General features: G+C 37.1%; 1 protein-coding gene across 1 annotated transcript in view; it reads right to left on the bottom strand.

The window, feature by feature from the left end:
• The window catches only part of LOC150078245 (regulator of G protein signaling loco-like), a 311,630-nt gene that overhangs the window by 171,823 nt on the left and 122,530 nt on the right, over positions 1–17,277 (bottom strand). The window contains 1 exon segment of the mRNA XM_090384508.1: positions 5,704–5,910. Coding sequence (XP_090240634.1) covers positions 5,704–5,910 — 207 coding nt within the window.

The raw sequence follows: 17,277 nt of genomic DNA, 5'->3' as shown, positions 1-17,277 counted from the left end.
TTCAGTGGGTTGTAATTTTCAGGAAATATGTATGAAGGTAGGTTGTTTCAGAAAACCGAAGATGAAAGAATAAATGAGGAAGAAGAAAAGTTGGCTTATTTAATGAGACCTGTGGTGAGTGTAAAGTGACCTCTTTTACTGGGCCTACAATGTGGCAATACCAAATATTGCTGCTTTATTTGTGAATGGGAGAGGAGAGATAAGAAAACCCATTATGTTAAAAAATGATGGTCTCAAAGAAGGGAAGTGATTCCAGGAAAAATTGTATATTGCAAAGAAACCACGAGGTATTAGAACCTATAGTACTTAGTACTGTGCATGGGTTGAAGGTTGAAAAAAATGAAAGAAGATACTTGTTGACATTAGATTTGAATTTCTGTAAGTTGTAATTTTTAGGAATTATGTAAGGAAGGTTGTTCCAGAAAAGAGAAGTTGAAGGAATAAATGAGGAAAAAGAAAAGTTGGTTGTGATTAAGTTGGACAGTAAAAGGATTCTGACTGTTTACGGCATGTGTTTGGACTGGTTTAGAAGAGAGAAAGGGAATTATAGAATTCAATTCAGAAGAACAGTACCCATCACAAAGCATCTATAGAAAAGGCATGTGGCAGAAACAGAACATCTATGAGAGAGTGAAGAGATTTAGTAATAGTATTCACCGTATAGTTCAAGGAAGCCACAGGCTTTTGCTGAACTGGAGAATATTTGTGTAAGTAGTAGTGGCATGTGATGCAAGAAAGCAAGTGTATGAGCTTATGTAGCATCAGCCAAAAAAAAAAAAAAAAAAACCCGCACCATTCCCTCCAAATGCCTGTCCAGTTCCTCCTTAAATTTATTTAACCTGTCAACTTCCATGACAGATGGAAGTATGTTCCAACAATTAACCATCCGCTGGCTAAAGGCAAATTTCCGCACATCTATTCTACATATGTCTTTTCTTAATTTGAATTTATGCTCCCTCAGGTTCATAATCTCAACAAGTGGAAGGATCCCATCAGAATTCAGCGTGCTCAACCCATTCAAGGCCTTATACACCTCAATCAGATCACCGCACAGGTGTCTAGTCTCCAGCCCACTGCAATTTGCAGAACTTATGCCTCTCTTGGTAAGAGGATCCCTTCATTCCCCTCACCAATCTTGTTGCCCTTCTCTGTACATGCTCAAGTAAATCTACATCCTTCCTAAAATGAGGCCTCCAGACCTGTACACAGTACTCAAGGCCTGGCCCGACCATTGCCTTATACAGAGGGACAATCACCTTCTCACTGCTAGCAAAATTCCTATGACCTGCCCTGGCAGCGCCTGTCTGCATTGCTCAGAAAACTTCATATCTGACTGCACAATTACTCCCAGGTCTTTTTCATTTTCTACCACCTTAAGTGTAGTACCACACAGTTGGTACGTTTCTCTGGGGTTACTTCTACCCATATACAGTACTTTGCATCTGTTAAGGTTAAACTTCAGTTGCCACTTCTTAGCCCATCTGCCCAAATTATCTAGATCCTGCTGCAGTAGCATACTGCCATTACTGTCATTAAAAACCCTGACAACCTTTGTATCATCTGCAAACTTTGACACTAAACCTGATATACCTTCATCAATATCATTGATAAATATACAAAACAACAGTGGACCCAACACCGAACCCTGTGGAACTCCACTAATAACATTAGTCCACGAAGAGCAGCACCCATTGATTACCACCCTTTGTCTTCTCCTACTCAACCATCCTTTTATCCATTGTAGCAACTTATCCTTAATACCATTCTGCTCCAATTTGTACAATAGTCTTCCATGCACAACAGTGTCAAAAGCTTTCCTGAAATCCAAATACATGATATCAAAATTATTTTTTGCATCCAGTTCCTTTGTAACCACATCATAATATCCTATCAAATTTGTCAGACAAGACTTTCCCTTAACAAACCCATGCTGTGTCTGAATTATTGCTGCAGTCTTATCTAGATGATCCTGCAATGCATCTTTAACCAGTGACTCCATAATTTTCCCAGAACAGAAGTTAAACTAACTGGTCTGTAATTACTTGTGTCACTCTTTGATCCCCCTTTGTGAATTGGGGATACATTTGCACATCTCCAGTCTGTGGGATCCTCCCTTGAGTCCAAGGATGCTCTCATAATTATGGCTAAGGGTTTGCTTAGTTGCTTTGCCGCCTCCTTTAATATAACTGGATAGATCCCATCCACCCCAGGTGCTTTTCTTATGTTTAACTTCAACAATTTCTCCTCCACTTTGCTTTCAGTTATTACAAAATCATTAAGTATCCTGCTACAATTTGATAACCTTCTGCCATTTTCAAACCTTAATAATTCCTCATGTGTGAATGTAGATGCAAAATACTCATTCAGTTTGTTTGCTATATGAGCAAAATCATCAACAGTCGAACCATCGATTTCAAGTGGACCAATCAGATTCATCCCCTTCCTTTTAGAGTTTGTATAAGTAAAGAAATCCTTGCTGTTTTTCTTAGCATCTTTTGCCAATGATTTCTCGTAATCTTCCTTTGTCTGCCTAACCTCCTTTGTGACCAGATTACAGACTAGCTTATATCTGCCATAGGCTTCTGAGTTGCTTGATAATTTATATGCATCCCAAGCATTTTTCCATGTGCTGGAGAGAAGAAAAAAAACCCAACCAACCAAGTAGATAGGAAAACACAAATTATATGCTTCCCCCTTCATACAAGTAAGTATCCAGCGACTCTTGAATTCATTCAGACTGTCAGCCTCAACTACCTGTGAGGGCAACTTGTGCCAGCTATCAGTGACTTGCTGGCTAAAAGAAAATACTTTGTTAGAGATGGGTCATTAATTAACCTAACTGTCCTCTATCAATTGGAGTCTAGAAACCTGAGAAAGGTTTTGGGGGCGAAACCCCAGCAAGTCAATATTCCACAGTAGGGTGGATTTGAGATTTGTACGGAGTGCGCAGCTGTTTGGAAGAAAAGTAATGCCAAGAGCAAAACAGAAAAACCAGTTTTTCAGATGCAGAGGAAGCAATATTTGTGAAGTGCTTATGGCAAGACAGATTAGGAGTCAGGGTAATCCCAATAGAGATATGTGATCTTGTCTAGAAATCAGAGGTCACCAAAGATAAGCATAGGAGCAGAAGAAACTGTTGCAAGATATAAGACAGGACTGAGTTTTAGAAGGATTTAAATCAGCTAAGTTATTTTTGCCCCACTGGAGAATTACCTAGAGATCAGCATTTAGGGAATTGGTAGTGGATACTCAAGAAGTTGAAACTGTCTGTGTATGGCACGGTATCTCAAACTGGGAGGCGGAATGCAATGTGCTGTGATCAGCAAAAATACGGATAAGATTTGGGAGAAGTTCATTAATATACAAGAGGAAAAAGCAGCAGAAAGATACTGAACTTTGAGGAACACCTGCATTAGTGGAGAAGTTAGAAAACAGAGAGCCTCTACCATCACCTGCAGTGAGTGGTCAGAGAGATTACAAAACCATAAGATGGTAGCTTATTTAGGAGACAATTATGCTAAACACAACCAAAAGCCTTTGAAATGTCAAGAGCAACTGCTTCAGTTTTGTAAAAATTACAACTTAGAGAAATTCAAATCTAATGTCAACAAGTATCTTCTTTCATTTTTTCAACCTTCAACCCATGCACAGTACTAAGTACTATAGGTTCTAATACCTTGTGGTTTCTTTGCAATATACAATTTTTCCTGGAATCACCTCCTTTCTTTGAGAATCATTTTGTCAAACTTTTCCACTGAATTTGTTCACATATGTGTAATATAAGCCAGTAATCACCAGTGGATTAGTAGTAGCAGTAGTAGTGGCACATGATGCAAGAAAGCAAGTGTAGGAGCTTATGCAGCATCAGCCAAAAAAAAAAAAAAAAAAAAAAAAAAATCACACCATTCCCTCCAAATACCTGTCCAGTTCCTCCTTAAATTTATTTAACCTATCAACTTCCACAACGACAGATGGAAGTTTGTTCCAGCAATTAACCACCCGCTGGCAAAGGCAAATTTCCCCGCATCTATTCTACATCTGTCCTTTCTTAATTTGAACTTATGTCCCCGTAGGTTCGTAATCTGAACAAGTGGAAGGATCCCATCAGAATTCAGCGTGCTCAACCCATTCAAGGCCTTATAGACCTCAATCAGATCACCGCGCAGGTGCCTAGTCTCCAGCTACTGCAATTTGCAGAACTTAAGCCTCTCTTGGTAAGAGAAAATTTGCCTTTAGCCAACGGGGTAGTTGATTGCTGGAACAAACTTCCATCTGTTGTTGTAGAAGTTGATAGCTTAAATAAATTCAAGGAATAACTGGACAAACTTTTGGAGCAAATGAGAAGTTTTTTTTTTTTGCTGATGCTGCATAAGCTTGCTTTCTTGCATCATATGCTTCTACTAATGGTAATGCTAATTTCCATATAGTTTAGGAGTTGACAGTTAATAGATTTTTCCATTACTCTATAAGTGCAATGGAATGATGATTGGATGGAAGGGATTTGTCACCCTTTTTAGGAAATGACTGCATATGAAAAAACTTCCAAGCAGAAGGGAAAACACCGGCAGAATGAGAGAGTTTAAAAAGGCAACACAAAACAGGAGTAAGCTCAGAAGTACAGGTTTCAAGAACAAGTGGAGAAATACCATCAGGACCTGGCACTTTATTGGTATCAAGACTGCTCAAAATTCTTTTGACAGAAGACCACAGGAGGCATTGAATGGAGTGTACTGGGAATAATGAGAGGTATTTTACCAAAATCATCAATAAACGAGTTGGAAGAAAAATAGGATGCTAGCAGGTCAGCTTTATCTTTGGCTGAAATGGAAATAGAACCTTCTGGTTTTGACATAGGCAGGAACAGAGATGGGCAAAAGTTGAGGTCAATAACTTTGGCAAGAGACCAGAATGCTCAACTACCATTTTGACAAGAAGCAAGTTTTCTACTCTTAGTTTGTTTGAAATTTAGTTTGGACTGATTAATAAATGCTTTACAATTGTTGCAAGCATTGGTGTAGGCAGAAATTGAACCTGAAGATTTGGATACAAGCCAATTACAATATGCAACATTCTTATCTTGAATAGCCTTAACATATTTATTGGAAAACCAAGGTTTGGATAAAGGATGAGATTTTAAGGTGGAGTGTGGAATAAAGGATTTCATCCCTACAAGAATAATTTCACTGACACGATCTGAGCAAACGCTGGAATCAGAAAATTTGAAACAGTAATCCAACCAAGAAAAGAAACCTTGCAGTTCATCCCATTTTGCATTCTTGCAATGCTAAACAACAAAATGTTGGAAATGGCTAAGAGAGACAGGCTCCACTGTAGAAAAGACCATCATCAAGTTGTGATCTGAGGTGCCTATAAGGCCACTAGCCTCAACCGTGTGCTTAGAAGGGTTGTTTATATGAAAAAGATCAAGAGTGTTGACTGGGAATATTCAATTTGGTTTAATGAAAAATTTTGTCAAAGCAAGGAATCAAAATAGAGCAGGTTTCCTTTACCTGAAAGAAATTTACTGGAGTCAGTAAGAACGAAATCAATGAGAGTCCCATAAATTGTTTTTTTTTTTTTTTGGTGGGCTGGCATCCACACAAATATAAAATGAAAATAGTAAGGCATAGTTGTGCTTATATACAACACAAAAAGTTAAAGTCATAATAATGAGCTAAGTTAAGAAAAAAATTAACAACTTACAGTAAACGTATGTAATCCAGCAGGATCTTCTAGAAGTTTGTCAAATCCTGCCGCCCAGCTGCCTACCCGCCCAACATCAACAGGTCTTTCTGAATTGCAACTACCCCTTCTGGTAGAGGTTGTATCACTGATATGATCTAAACACAGCATACTACTCGATGTGGATACTTTCCCACTAGCCAGCTCTCCATCTGACACTGTCCCTGCCTAATTAAGAGATATTTATCTCATGTAAATATATTATTATATATTATGATTTAAAAAAAAAAAAAAAAAAAAAAAAAAAGCTTATATTCTTTGCAATTATTAAAAGTATCCAGAAAATGGGAATGAGAGACTAGGTTTATGGATAAAGATTAACCTTTTCAAGAGGGTAAATGTATATGTACATTTTAACGATTGTTTTGTGCCATGGTCAAAAAAGTAGGTTTTGTTACGTACAGATTGTCTTGAGTCTTTATAGTGATGTGGCGAAATAGATTTTAATAACAACTGCTTTTATATTTATAATAGTTTCAAAAATCTTGCTGAATGCTAACATTCAACAAGATTTGAGACAATGTAGGTTTACACAAGCTAAAGTGAAGAAATTCTCTGAAATTCAGAGTCAGAAGATGATGAAACTGAATCAAGTAATACATACATAAATTTAAGGATATTATAGCATAAAAAAAGCAATAATAATTTTCATATTTTTTATGCTTTTTTTTTTTTTTTTTTCAAAATTTTGATTGTGCTCTTTTTTCCTGACTATCTCACTCTAATGTTCAGATATAAAATGAAAGTGGAAAAAAAAAAAAAAGTATATTTAAAAACATTTAAGAATTTTTCAATTTTTACAAAACAAATCCCCCCCACCGTCCAAAAAAAAAAAAAAACAACCTCACTCCATTTAGCTTGCATACCCTACAAAAACTTGTTCATGAGAAAGTAATTGGGTATAGCATAAATGATATTTATAGACAAAGACAAGGTTTTGGGAAAGTATGGCTAATGTATAGATTTTTTTTAAATTGGGTATCCACTTTTCTCTGACTGCTCACTGCGGGTGATGATAGATGGTTCTCTGTATTCTAACTTCTCAGGCTTCTCCGTAGCCAGGTGGGCAGGAGTGGCAGTGCGTAGCACATGCTTCTTGATTAGACAGGGGTTCGAGCCCATGCCCACCAAATATGGAGGATGCGGAAAGGTCAGGGAATGATCACCGCATATCCCCGGAGCAATATGGCCTTAGTTGCTAATGCTCCTAAAAACTAAATAACAAACAAACAATCTAACTTCTCTACTAATGCAATTCAAGTGTTCCCAAGTTTCAGTTTTTTTCCTCCTACTCCTTTCCTCATATATTAATGACTTTCTTCCTATGATCCAAAATCCACTGTTTTGTTGATAATAGCACATTGCATTCCACCTTCCAGTCTAAGAAATCTTGCCTTACACAAACATCTTCAACTTCTCAAATATCCACTACCTTAAATGCTGATCTCTGGGTAATTCTCTCAGTAGGGCAAAGATAACTTAGTTGATTTCAGTCCCTCTAAAACTCAGTTCTGTCTTTTATTTTGCAAAAAAGGATTCTTCTGCTCCTATGCTTATCTTCTACGACACTCAGATTTCTAGACAAGATTACATATTTCCATTAGGAATTACCCTGACTTCCAATCTCTCCTGGCATAAGCACATCACAAATATTACTTCCTCTTCATCTAAAAAACTGGGTTTTCTCTTTTGCTCTCGGTGTTACTTTTCTTTCAAACAGCTGTTCACTCTGCACAAACTGCAAATCCACCCTATTATGGAATATTGTTCCCACGTCTGGGACGGTGCCCTCAAACTTCTCTCAGGATTCTAGATTACATTCAAAAGACAGCAGTTAACTTAATTAATGACTCATTTCTAAAAGTCTCTCCACTCTGTATCATAGACGTTGTGCTTCTGCTGAATGCCTTTTCTACATACTGCCATGGGCACTGTTCTTCTGAACTGGCTTCTATAATTCTTGCTCTCTCTTCCAAACCAGTTCAAACATGTGCCGCAACCCGTCAGCATCCTTTTTACTGTCTAACTTCAAACTCACAGAACCAACTTTTCTTGTTCCTCATTTTTATCCCTTCAACTTCTGTTTTTTGGAACAACCTCCCTTCATATGTATTTCTTGAAAATTAAAATCTACAGAACTTAAAGTCTAATGTCAATAAGTATCTTCTTTCATCTTCTCAACATTCAACCCATACAAGGTACTAAGTGCTATAGAATCTAATACCTTTTATGATTGGGGTTTCATAAAAAAAATAATAATAATACGACAAAGTACTTGGAAAATATTCAAAAAGAATATAGGAGACATGTTTAGTAAAAAGAAGCTGAGTAACACTTTACAGAGACATAAGTACATTAAAAGGTTTGTAGTATGCTTCTAATGCAGACAGCTGACTTTTTTTTAATGTATGTGTTTTTTTTTTTTTTTTTTGTTTTTTTTTAAGGTTCACAGGGTACATATTGGAGAAATAATGCAAGATAACTGCTTAAAACATTGCCTTTGCATAGTTTGACCTTCATGCCTGGACCTTACACAACTACTCCAAAGCAGAATGAAATCATAACCAGTGGTTTTGTCCATGCTACTTGCATGTCATAGTAGAAACTGAAATTACAGTAACAGATTTCAACACATGACAATTCTACATAAAGGTTTGGCTGGAGCCAGATGAGAAAAAGTCGCAGTTTCATCTAAGCTGTTCCAATTCCAGCCAGTAGGCCACAGACATCCCTGTCGATGATGAGTTACTTTATATAGCTGCACACAATTACTGTAAAAAATACAAATTGTTTTCTCTGTAAATTTTCCATACAGTAGCAACCTTTCCCATCTTGTTTACAATTTCCAGTATAATTATTAAAATTATCTTCGTGAATTTCATAAATAGTTTATATATTGTAAATATTTTAAGCTCTTAAAATATAATTTTACCAAGCAAACAATGAAATGGACTCAAATACGATTAAATATAATTGCTCCTCCATGTCTAAATTACCTTATTAACTTTTCCAACTGCCTTTGTTAAGTTTAAAAAAATTTCATTAATGTAGTCCAAAGTTTTAAAGTATACAATCAAAATTAACATCTAGAAATGAGCAGTGTATATTTTTTTAAGTCAGTATTGGGAGAAGACAATTTAATCACGGATATAAATACAGTAAGAGACCAGTTACCTAGCATCTATCCATCTTGTAAGCCTTTCAAACTAATACATTTGAAAAATAATGAGGCATGGCAATAAAATTGTCAGAGTTGTGCAATAAAAAGAAAACCAAGTGAAGGAGCTCAAAAATAGTTTTATTTTTAAGGTATTCCTTGAGTACCGCGATGTGTAGGTAAAGTATGTTGTTTGAAGATAATTAAGTTCTCAAACCCTACATTGGTATTATGTTTATTTCTGATTTGGAAATTAACATTAGCAAGGGCACATGATGCAAGAAAGCAAGCTTATATAGAATCAGCCGAAAAAAAAAAAAAAAAAACCCTTCACATTTCACCCATCCACTCGCTCCAAATGTTTGTCTAGTTCTGATTTGAATCTGTTTAGGCTATCAACTTCTACAATGACAGATGGAAATTTGTTCCAGCAATAAACCACCCGCTGGCTAAAGGCAAACTTCTGCACATCTATCCTACAACTGTCTTTCCTCAATTTGAATTTATGCCCTCTCAGCCGATTATTCTGAGCAAGAGGAAGAATCCCATCAGTACTGAGCATGCTCAAACCATTCAAGGCTTTATACACCTCAATCAGATCACCTCGCAGGTGACTAGCCTCCACTAGGTACAATAGGTACATAATGGGGTCAAATGTTTTGTGGCATTTTCTTACCATTTCTTCAGTGATGACTGAAATTCCACAATAATAACAGAGTTCCTTAAAGAAAAAATTTTTAGTAGAATTAAATAGCAGAATTACTAACTTCAGGAATGAGTTCCTCATATGTAGACAATAAAAAATATTTTATATCAACATAGTTCTGAAAAGGCTTGGTTCCCGAGTTATTAATTGGAATGTCTTATCTTCTGCAGGTGATTTCCTTCATCACAAGGTACCAACAGAATCTGATGGTTTTCCATTCTGACCATGTACTCAAAACAAACATGCATGTGCTGATTCCTGAAGTGGCATGCACAACATCCAAAATCTCCTCGGCTACTTCAGGAGTCGTAGATCTTGGTCGTCCTCTGTAGGCAGTACGAGGTGTAAAGGTCCAATGTTCACGAAGGCGGTGAAGTATACCTGTAAATGTTTTCCTGTCTGGACATCTTCGTTCTGGGAATCTTTCGGCGGTACAAACAACGAGCCTCCAGAGCATTGCCACCTGCCAAACCGTACATAAAGTGTATATCCACTTGCTCCTGATTTGAGTACATGGCCAGAATAGAAAACCACCAAATTCTGTCAGTACCTTGTGATGAAGGAAATCACCTGCAGAAGATAAGACATTTCAGTTAATAACTCGGGAACCATGCTTTTCCAGAACTATGTTGATATAAAATATTTTTTATTGTCTACATATGAGGAACTCATTCCTGAAGTTATGCCATGTATTTTTGAGACACCCTGCACACACAGAGAGAGAGAGAGAGAGAGAGAGAGAGAGAGAGAGAGAGAGAGAGAGAGAGAGAGAGAGAGAGAGAGAGAGAATACTTGATGACAGTTAACCAAAACAGCAAGCTGACTTTAGGACAGGATTCTCAACTATGGATCACCTTCACATAATCTCACAGCTAATGGAGAAAGCAAATGAATATAAAACACCATTATGCCTGGCATTTGTGGATCATGAAAAGGCATTTGACTCCATACTCGGGCACTGGAAAGACAAGGCATAGATAACCCATATATTATGATTTTGAAGAAAATATAAGAGAATGCTACCTCCTTTATTAGACTAGACCAGGGGTGGCCAACTTAATTTGTGATGCAATCTACTTTTTTCCTTCAAAATGTGCCACGATCTACCATCTCAAAAATTTCATTGCACATAGTTAAAAAGGTTAATCAACACATATTGAAAAATGTTGTTTATAAATTTTAAAATTCAATACAATTCAGAATTCTTATTTTAAATTCATGCGTATTTGAAATTAATTTATGCAAAGTTTGTGTTCATGTCATCTGCCAAGCTTTCAAAATCAGGGATATACTGTGATAAGGCAAACCATAAAGAATATTCTGTATGCAAGTCCGTAAGAGTAGAGCGATTCTTCATCTTTGTTTGTTTCAAATAAAAAGGCCGATTCACATAGATATGTGGAACCAAAACATGAATTTAAAAGTACACTGCATTTTTTTTACATTTGGGTACTTTTCTCGGCAAACATATTTCTAAAAGTCTTTTTCTGATGGTCTGGCTTTTATGAAGATGTCTTTTCGCAATGTAATAATTTCATTTTAAAGTAATATTTTCTCCCTGTGAAAAATCGCAGTGATTTTTTCTGCAATTTGTTTCGTATCTAAGTGGACATTAAACGGATAAGAAATATATTGAACAATGTCTTCAATTGTTTTAAAATCATTGAATCTGGTTTCAAAATCGTCCACAACATTCTCAATTTCAGAAACATATTTCTCACTATTAAATTCAAAAACAGGATATTTTTGCAAATAATCTTGCATATTTGCAAAATGATCGAATTTTTTTTTCTTTGAGATCTTTAGCCATTGCCAAAAATTGATATTTATATGCAGAAATACTACTAATCATGTCACCCACATTTTTATTTTTTCCTTGTAATTCCAAATTCAGATCACTTAATTTACTGGTAAAATCTGCCAAAAAAGCCAGATCACACAATCACTCCATATTTTGTAGCTGCTGATAATCATCTCCCGTGGGGGGTCCCCCTTTGATCAACAATTTTTTTTTTAATTTCATTCAGCAAATTTCGAAATCTCTGTAGAAACTTACTCCAACTCAGCCACCTCATATCTGTGTGTAATATCAGATCTGGTTCATTTTCGTCAAGTTGCATTTTGAAAAGTCTCCTTTAAAGAGATTGTCCTCTGATGGAATTCACGATTTTTAAAGCGATGTCCATAACACTTTTAGTATTTAATCTTTTGTTGGCTAACACTTGTTGGTAGATGATATAGTGGTAACTCAAAAAATCTGGGAATTCGTCATCCTTTTGGTACAATGTGATGAATCCATTAAGATGCCCTGTCATTGCTTTAGCTCCATCTGTTGTTATTATTTCTAATCATTATTTTTAAAAATAATACTGTTCTGGATTTCAAAAGATTAATTTTTAAAATTTATGTTCATATTTGTTATTATTCCAATTATTGAATTGAGATATCATTGAAAAAGATGTCATTTATAAAAAAAAAATATCATTTATATAAAAATAACAGTGGAAAACCTGTGCTTGGTTATGTCTCTTGTCCAAGGTCAGATGGTTGACCAGCATACCCTCAAGTCGTCCTCCAATGTTTGAAGCCACGACCTATTCTTGCTCTTTGTCGTGTTCATAGCAAAACAGCCAGCCTCACACAGATATGATGTAGAGAAAGGAAGGTGTGCTTCAATCGCCTTCTTCGTGATAATGGGGTACTCCTGTAGGAGAGACAACAAGAATGAGGCCATATATGTTGAGTGCTTTAGTTTCAGTCCTCTGTCATTTCTTATTTCCATCAGTTCACTTTCTTGTGCAACAGCTAATTCTGCTGATTCAAATGCACTTAACACAAACAGATCTCTTCTCAGTCCAAGGAAGATACATCAAGTGATGGGAAATACTATTCATTATTTTTACTCAGCAGTGACAAACTTTGTAGAAGTAAATTGACAAGATTTTTGTCCAGTCTGCAACTTTTTGTCAGCTCAAACATTTTAACTTTGTTCTCTTATTTGATTCTGGCTCCCCACAATGTTAATTTTTCCTTAAAAGAGTTAATTTTGTTCAGAACAGGAAAGAATATTTTCATTCTTTCCTTGCATACCCTTGTTAAGAGTGTTCAAGGCTTGTGAGATGTCAGCTAGGAAAGCAACTTTATTGCAGCAGGTCTCATCACTAAGCAAGTCAGTCAGCTGAGACTCTTCAAATGTAAAAAAAATAAGCTCTTTCCTCAGTTCATAGAACCCTGAAAGCACCTACCCTCGAGATAGCCACCTCACTTCCTTGTGCAGTAAGAGTTGTGTGTGTGAACAGCTTCCATGGCAGAACACAATGCTGAAAACAACCTTGATTTTAATGGATTACTATTTAATGTAGTTAACTATTCTGATCGTCTCATCCAGTACATTTTGGAGCTCAGGTACTACTGATTTTGAAATGAGGGCCTCTCTGTGAAGGAAACAGTGTGTAAAAACAATGCCAGGGCTCTTTTGCTTGGCCAGTGTGACGAATCCTTTCAGTCTTCCCAACACAGAGGTTACACCGTCCGTGCAGATGCTAATGCACGATTTCCATGACAAATCGTGAGAACTAAAAAAAATAAAATAAAAATTGTTCAAAGATGTCTCCATTACAAACAAACCTGCTGAATGCTAGGAGCTGAACTATTCCAGCGATGTCAGTTGACTCATTAACTGGATGGCAAAAAAATCCGGCTTATTTAATGTTAGCCATCACTTGTGACTCAAAGTCTTGAGACATGTCTTGTATATGCTAACTAATAGTGTTATCAGACATAAGGATTTTAAAAATTACTTTTTCATATTCCTTGCCAAACATGATATTTACAATTGTACAGAATGCTAGTAAAATTATTGACTCAGCAATTGTATGTGATTTCATCTTTTTTGTCGTGATTTCGGCAAGGGCATAGCTTACTTCTTGAGCTGTCAGAAATAGTTGTGATGTTCCTCCATTGTTTAGCTTGGTGTGTTTGTTCAGCTTTAAGCTTTTTAAAATATTCAATTGGTTTCTCGCATAAATGTGAAGGTGTCTTTTCTGCTTACTTGGAACCATAGCTTGGTTTGCCAGTTTCTCACCACAACAACAGGAAGGGGGTGAATCAGATTGGTACACTTGATATCGAGGGTTCAACTGTAGATAATGTGCTCAGATAGCTAACAAACTAAATGAATATTTTGCATCGACATTCACACATGAGGAGATATTCAGCGAGGGGAATGCCAGAGGAGTTTTCAACTCTGGCAGTAAGCTAGATAATCTTGTAATAACTGAGAGTAAAGTGGAGAAGAAATTGTTGAAAATAAACACAAGAAAGGCACCTGGGGTGGATGGAATCTATCCAGTTATATTAAAGGAGGCAGCAAAGGAAGTAAGCAAAACCTTAGCCATAATTATGAGAGCTTCCTTGGACTCAGGGGAGGTACCCACAGACTGGAGATGTGCAAATGTGACCCCAATTCACAAAGGAGGATCTAAAGCTGACACAAGCAATTATAGACCTGTGAGTTTAACTTCTGTTCCAGGAAAATTAATGGAGGCACTGGTTAAAGAAGCACTGCAGGATCATCTAGACAAGACTTCAGTTATAGCTCAAACACAGCATGGGTTTGTTAAAGGAAAGTCTTGCCTGACCAATTTGATTGGATACTATGATGCAGTCACAAAAGAACTGGATGCAGGGAATAACTTTGATATTATATATTTGGATCTTAGAAAGGCTTTTGATACTGTTGCACATGGAAGATTGCTGCACAAATTGGAGCAGTGTGGCATTGGAGGCAAATTGCTGCTATGGATAAAGGGGTGGTTGCGGGGGAGAAGACAGAGTGGTAATCAATGGACACTGCTCATTGTGGACTAATGTTATTAGTGGAGTCCCTCAGGGTTCAGTGTTGGGTCCATTATTGTTTTCTGTATTTATAAATGATATTGATGATGGTATATCAAGCTTAATGGCCAAGTTTGCAGATGACACAAAGGTTGACAGGGTTGTTAAGGACACTACTGACGCTATGCTGCTGCAACAGGATCTGGAAAGGTTGAGCAGATGGGCTGAGAGGTGGAAAATGAAGTTTAACATTGGCAAATGTAAAGTACTACATATGGGAAACAGCAACCCCAGAGCAACGTATCAACTCTGTGGTACTACACTGACAGTGGTAGAGAATGAAAAGGACCTGAGGGTAATCGTGCAGGCAAATATGAAGTTCTCTGAGCAGTGCAGATAGGCTGCGAGAGTAGCTCATGGTGTCTTGTCAATGATATACAGAAATTTTTCTAGCAGGGATAAGAAGGTAATTATTCCCTTGTATAAGGCAATGGTCAGGCCACACCTTGAGTACTGTATACAGGTCTGGAAGCCTCATTTCAAGAAGGATGTAGAGCTGCTGGAATGAGTACAGAGAAGGGCAACAAGATTAGTGAATGGAACAAAGGGTTGCTTTCACGAAGAAAGGCTTAAGTTTTGAAAATTACAGTGTCTGGAGACTAGGCACCGGCGAAGTGATCTGATAGAGGTGTATAAAGCCTTGAATGGTTTGAGCATACTCAATGCTGACGGGATTCTTCCTCTTGCTCAGAATAATCACCTGAGAGGGCATAAATTCAAATTGAGGAAAGACAGATGTAGGATAGATGTGCGGAAGTTTGCCTTTAGCCAGCGGGTAGTTGGTTGGTGGAACAGACTTCCATCCCTTGTTGTGGAAGTTGATAGCCTAAATAAATGTAAGGCTCAGCTGGACAGGTATTTTGAACAAACGGAGGGGTGAAATGGAAGTGGGTTTTTTTTTTTTTTTTTTTTTTTGGCTGATGCTGCATACGCTTGCTTTTCTTGTATCATATGCCTCTACTAATGTTAAAACACACTTAGGACGTGGCCGCTCTTCTCCAGATGAAAAGAATCCAAAGGACAAATAGTCCTCATTATACTGGTGCACAACGGTTTTAGAACTAACACTAACTGTACTATATGTTATATCACCAGAACTAGTGCCAGCTAAATTAATTCGTTGTCATCATCTAACTTACGTTTTTTTCTGCTACCACCCATATGCAGCTCCCTGCACTTGACAACGCCAAACTTCAATTGCCATCTCACAGCCCAATGTTTTAGATCGTGTTACAGCACCATAGCTTCACCACTGTCACCTACTACCCCTCCAAACCCAGACACCAAGCTTGATACACCCTCATCAGCATCACCAACAAATACAGAAAACAGCGAGCCCACCACCGAACCTCGCATGTGTCCAACAACAACACCAGCCCACTAAGAGCAGTGCCCACCGACAACCCCCCACTCAGCCATCCCCCCCAATCCACAATAGCAGCCCATCCCTCAACCCCAAACTGTCCCAACCTGCACAGCAGTCCCCCATGTGCAACGGCACCAAAAGCTTTCCCAAGTACAGGAACTCCCCGACTTACGTAACACTCGACTTACGGAAATTCAACTTTATGCAAGTTTTTGCCGGCCGGCGAAAACTTAAAAAAAAAAAAAAAAATCGGGGAAACGTATTTTGCATCCTGCAGCAATAAAAGGAGGTATCTTGAAAATATTGTAATGTGAACCTAATAATACATTGTTTCTTATTTATTTATTATTATTTTTTTTTTTTTTTTTTTTGTAATTCGTTCCAAGTCCTTGGAAGTTGAAAATTTCGCTATATTACTAAGCTATTTGTCTCTCTATAAAAGGTCATATTTATAATGGAAATTGCACTACTCTTCATCATTATCATATGTTCCCATTAAAGAATCAATTTTAAATGCCTTTGTGATATTTTTCTAAGGCACATTTCTGGAGGTCGTGACCATAAAACAATAAAAACAATTTGTATTTTTCGGTTTATTGGACTTTTCTGTTAGTACATCTAATTATAAATGGGTAGTAAACTCTATCTTACTGCACTTTCGATAATACTGATACCTGCAATTGTGTGGGTTTTTACGCTATTATGGTGAATTGTGTTCCCCCTCACTGAAATCTTCAATAATATAAAAACACATAAATATATTTTCAGAATCTTCTCTTCATTCCTATTTACTTATTACAATGGTGAAGGGAAAGGGATCAACAGAAAGTGCAAGTGCTGGCAGTGCTAGGAAACCGAACAAAATTGATTTAGAAATGAAGATGAAGTACGAAACAGGACCAAGATTGTCATCTATTGCAAGGGAATCTCACTGCTTCAACAGTGAATACTATTTTAAAGGGCAGTGCACATATAAAAGAACATGTCAAAAGATAAACGCACTCAAGATCAACGGTGATAACAAAACAATGTTCAGGTGCTATATCGAAGATGGAACAACTGTTAATAATATGGATGGAAAATCAGATTCAGAAGCGAGTGCCCCTGAGTTTAATGACCATTCAAGCAAAAGCAAGAAGTATTTATAAAGATATTAAGGATAAGTATGGTGAACCCCAACCCAAGTTCGTGACAAGCAACAGGTGGTGGTTTAATAGGTTCAAGTATCGTGCTTGTTTCCACAACGTTAAAGTATGCGGTGAAGTCGCCAGTGCCGATTCTACATCTGCAGAGAAATTTTGTGATGTGTTGAAAAAAAAATTGATGAAGGCAGCTTTTTAACTTTGACGAGTTTGCTCTGTATTGGAAAATAATCTTGAATCAAACATACATTGCCAAAGAGTAAAAGAC

Source organism: Mastigoproctus giganteus, chromosome 11 (genome assembly GCF_048544385.1).
Source record: "Mastigoproctus giganteus isolate SK-2022 chromosome 11, ASM4854438v1, whole genome shotgun sequence".
NCBI classification, from domain to species: Eukaryota; Metazoa; Arthropoda; class Arachnida; order Uropygi; family Thelyphonidae; genus Mastigoproctus; species Mastigoproctus giganteus.
The sequence above is the reverse complement of the archived record's forward strand: the minus strand, read 5'-3'. Positions and strand labels throughout refer to the sequence as shown.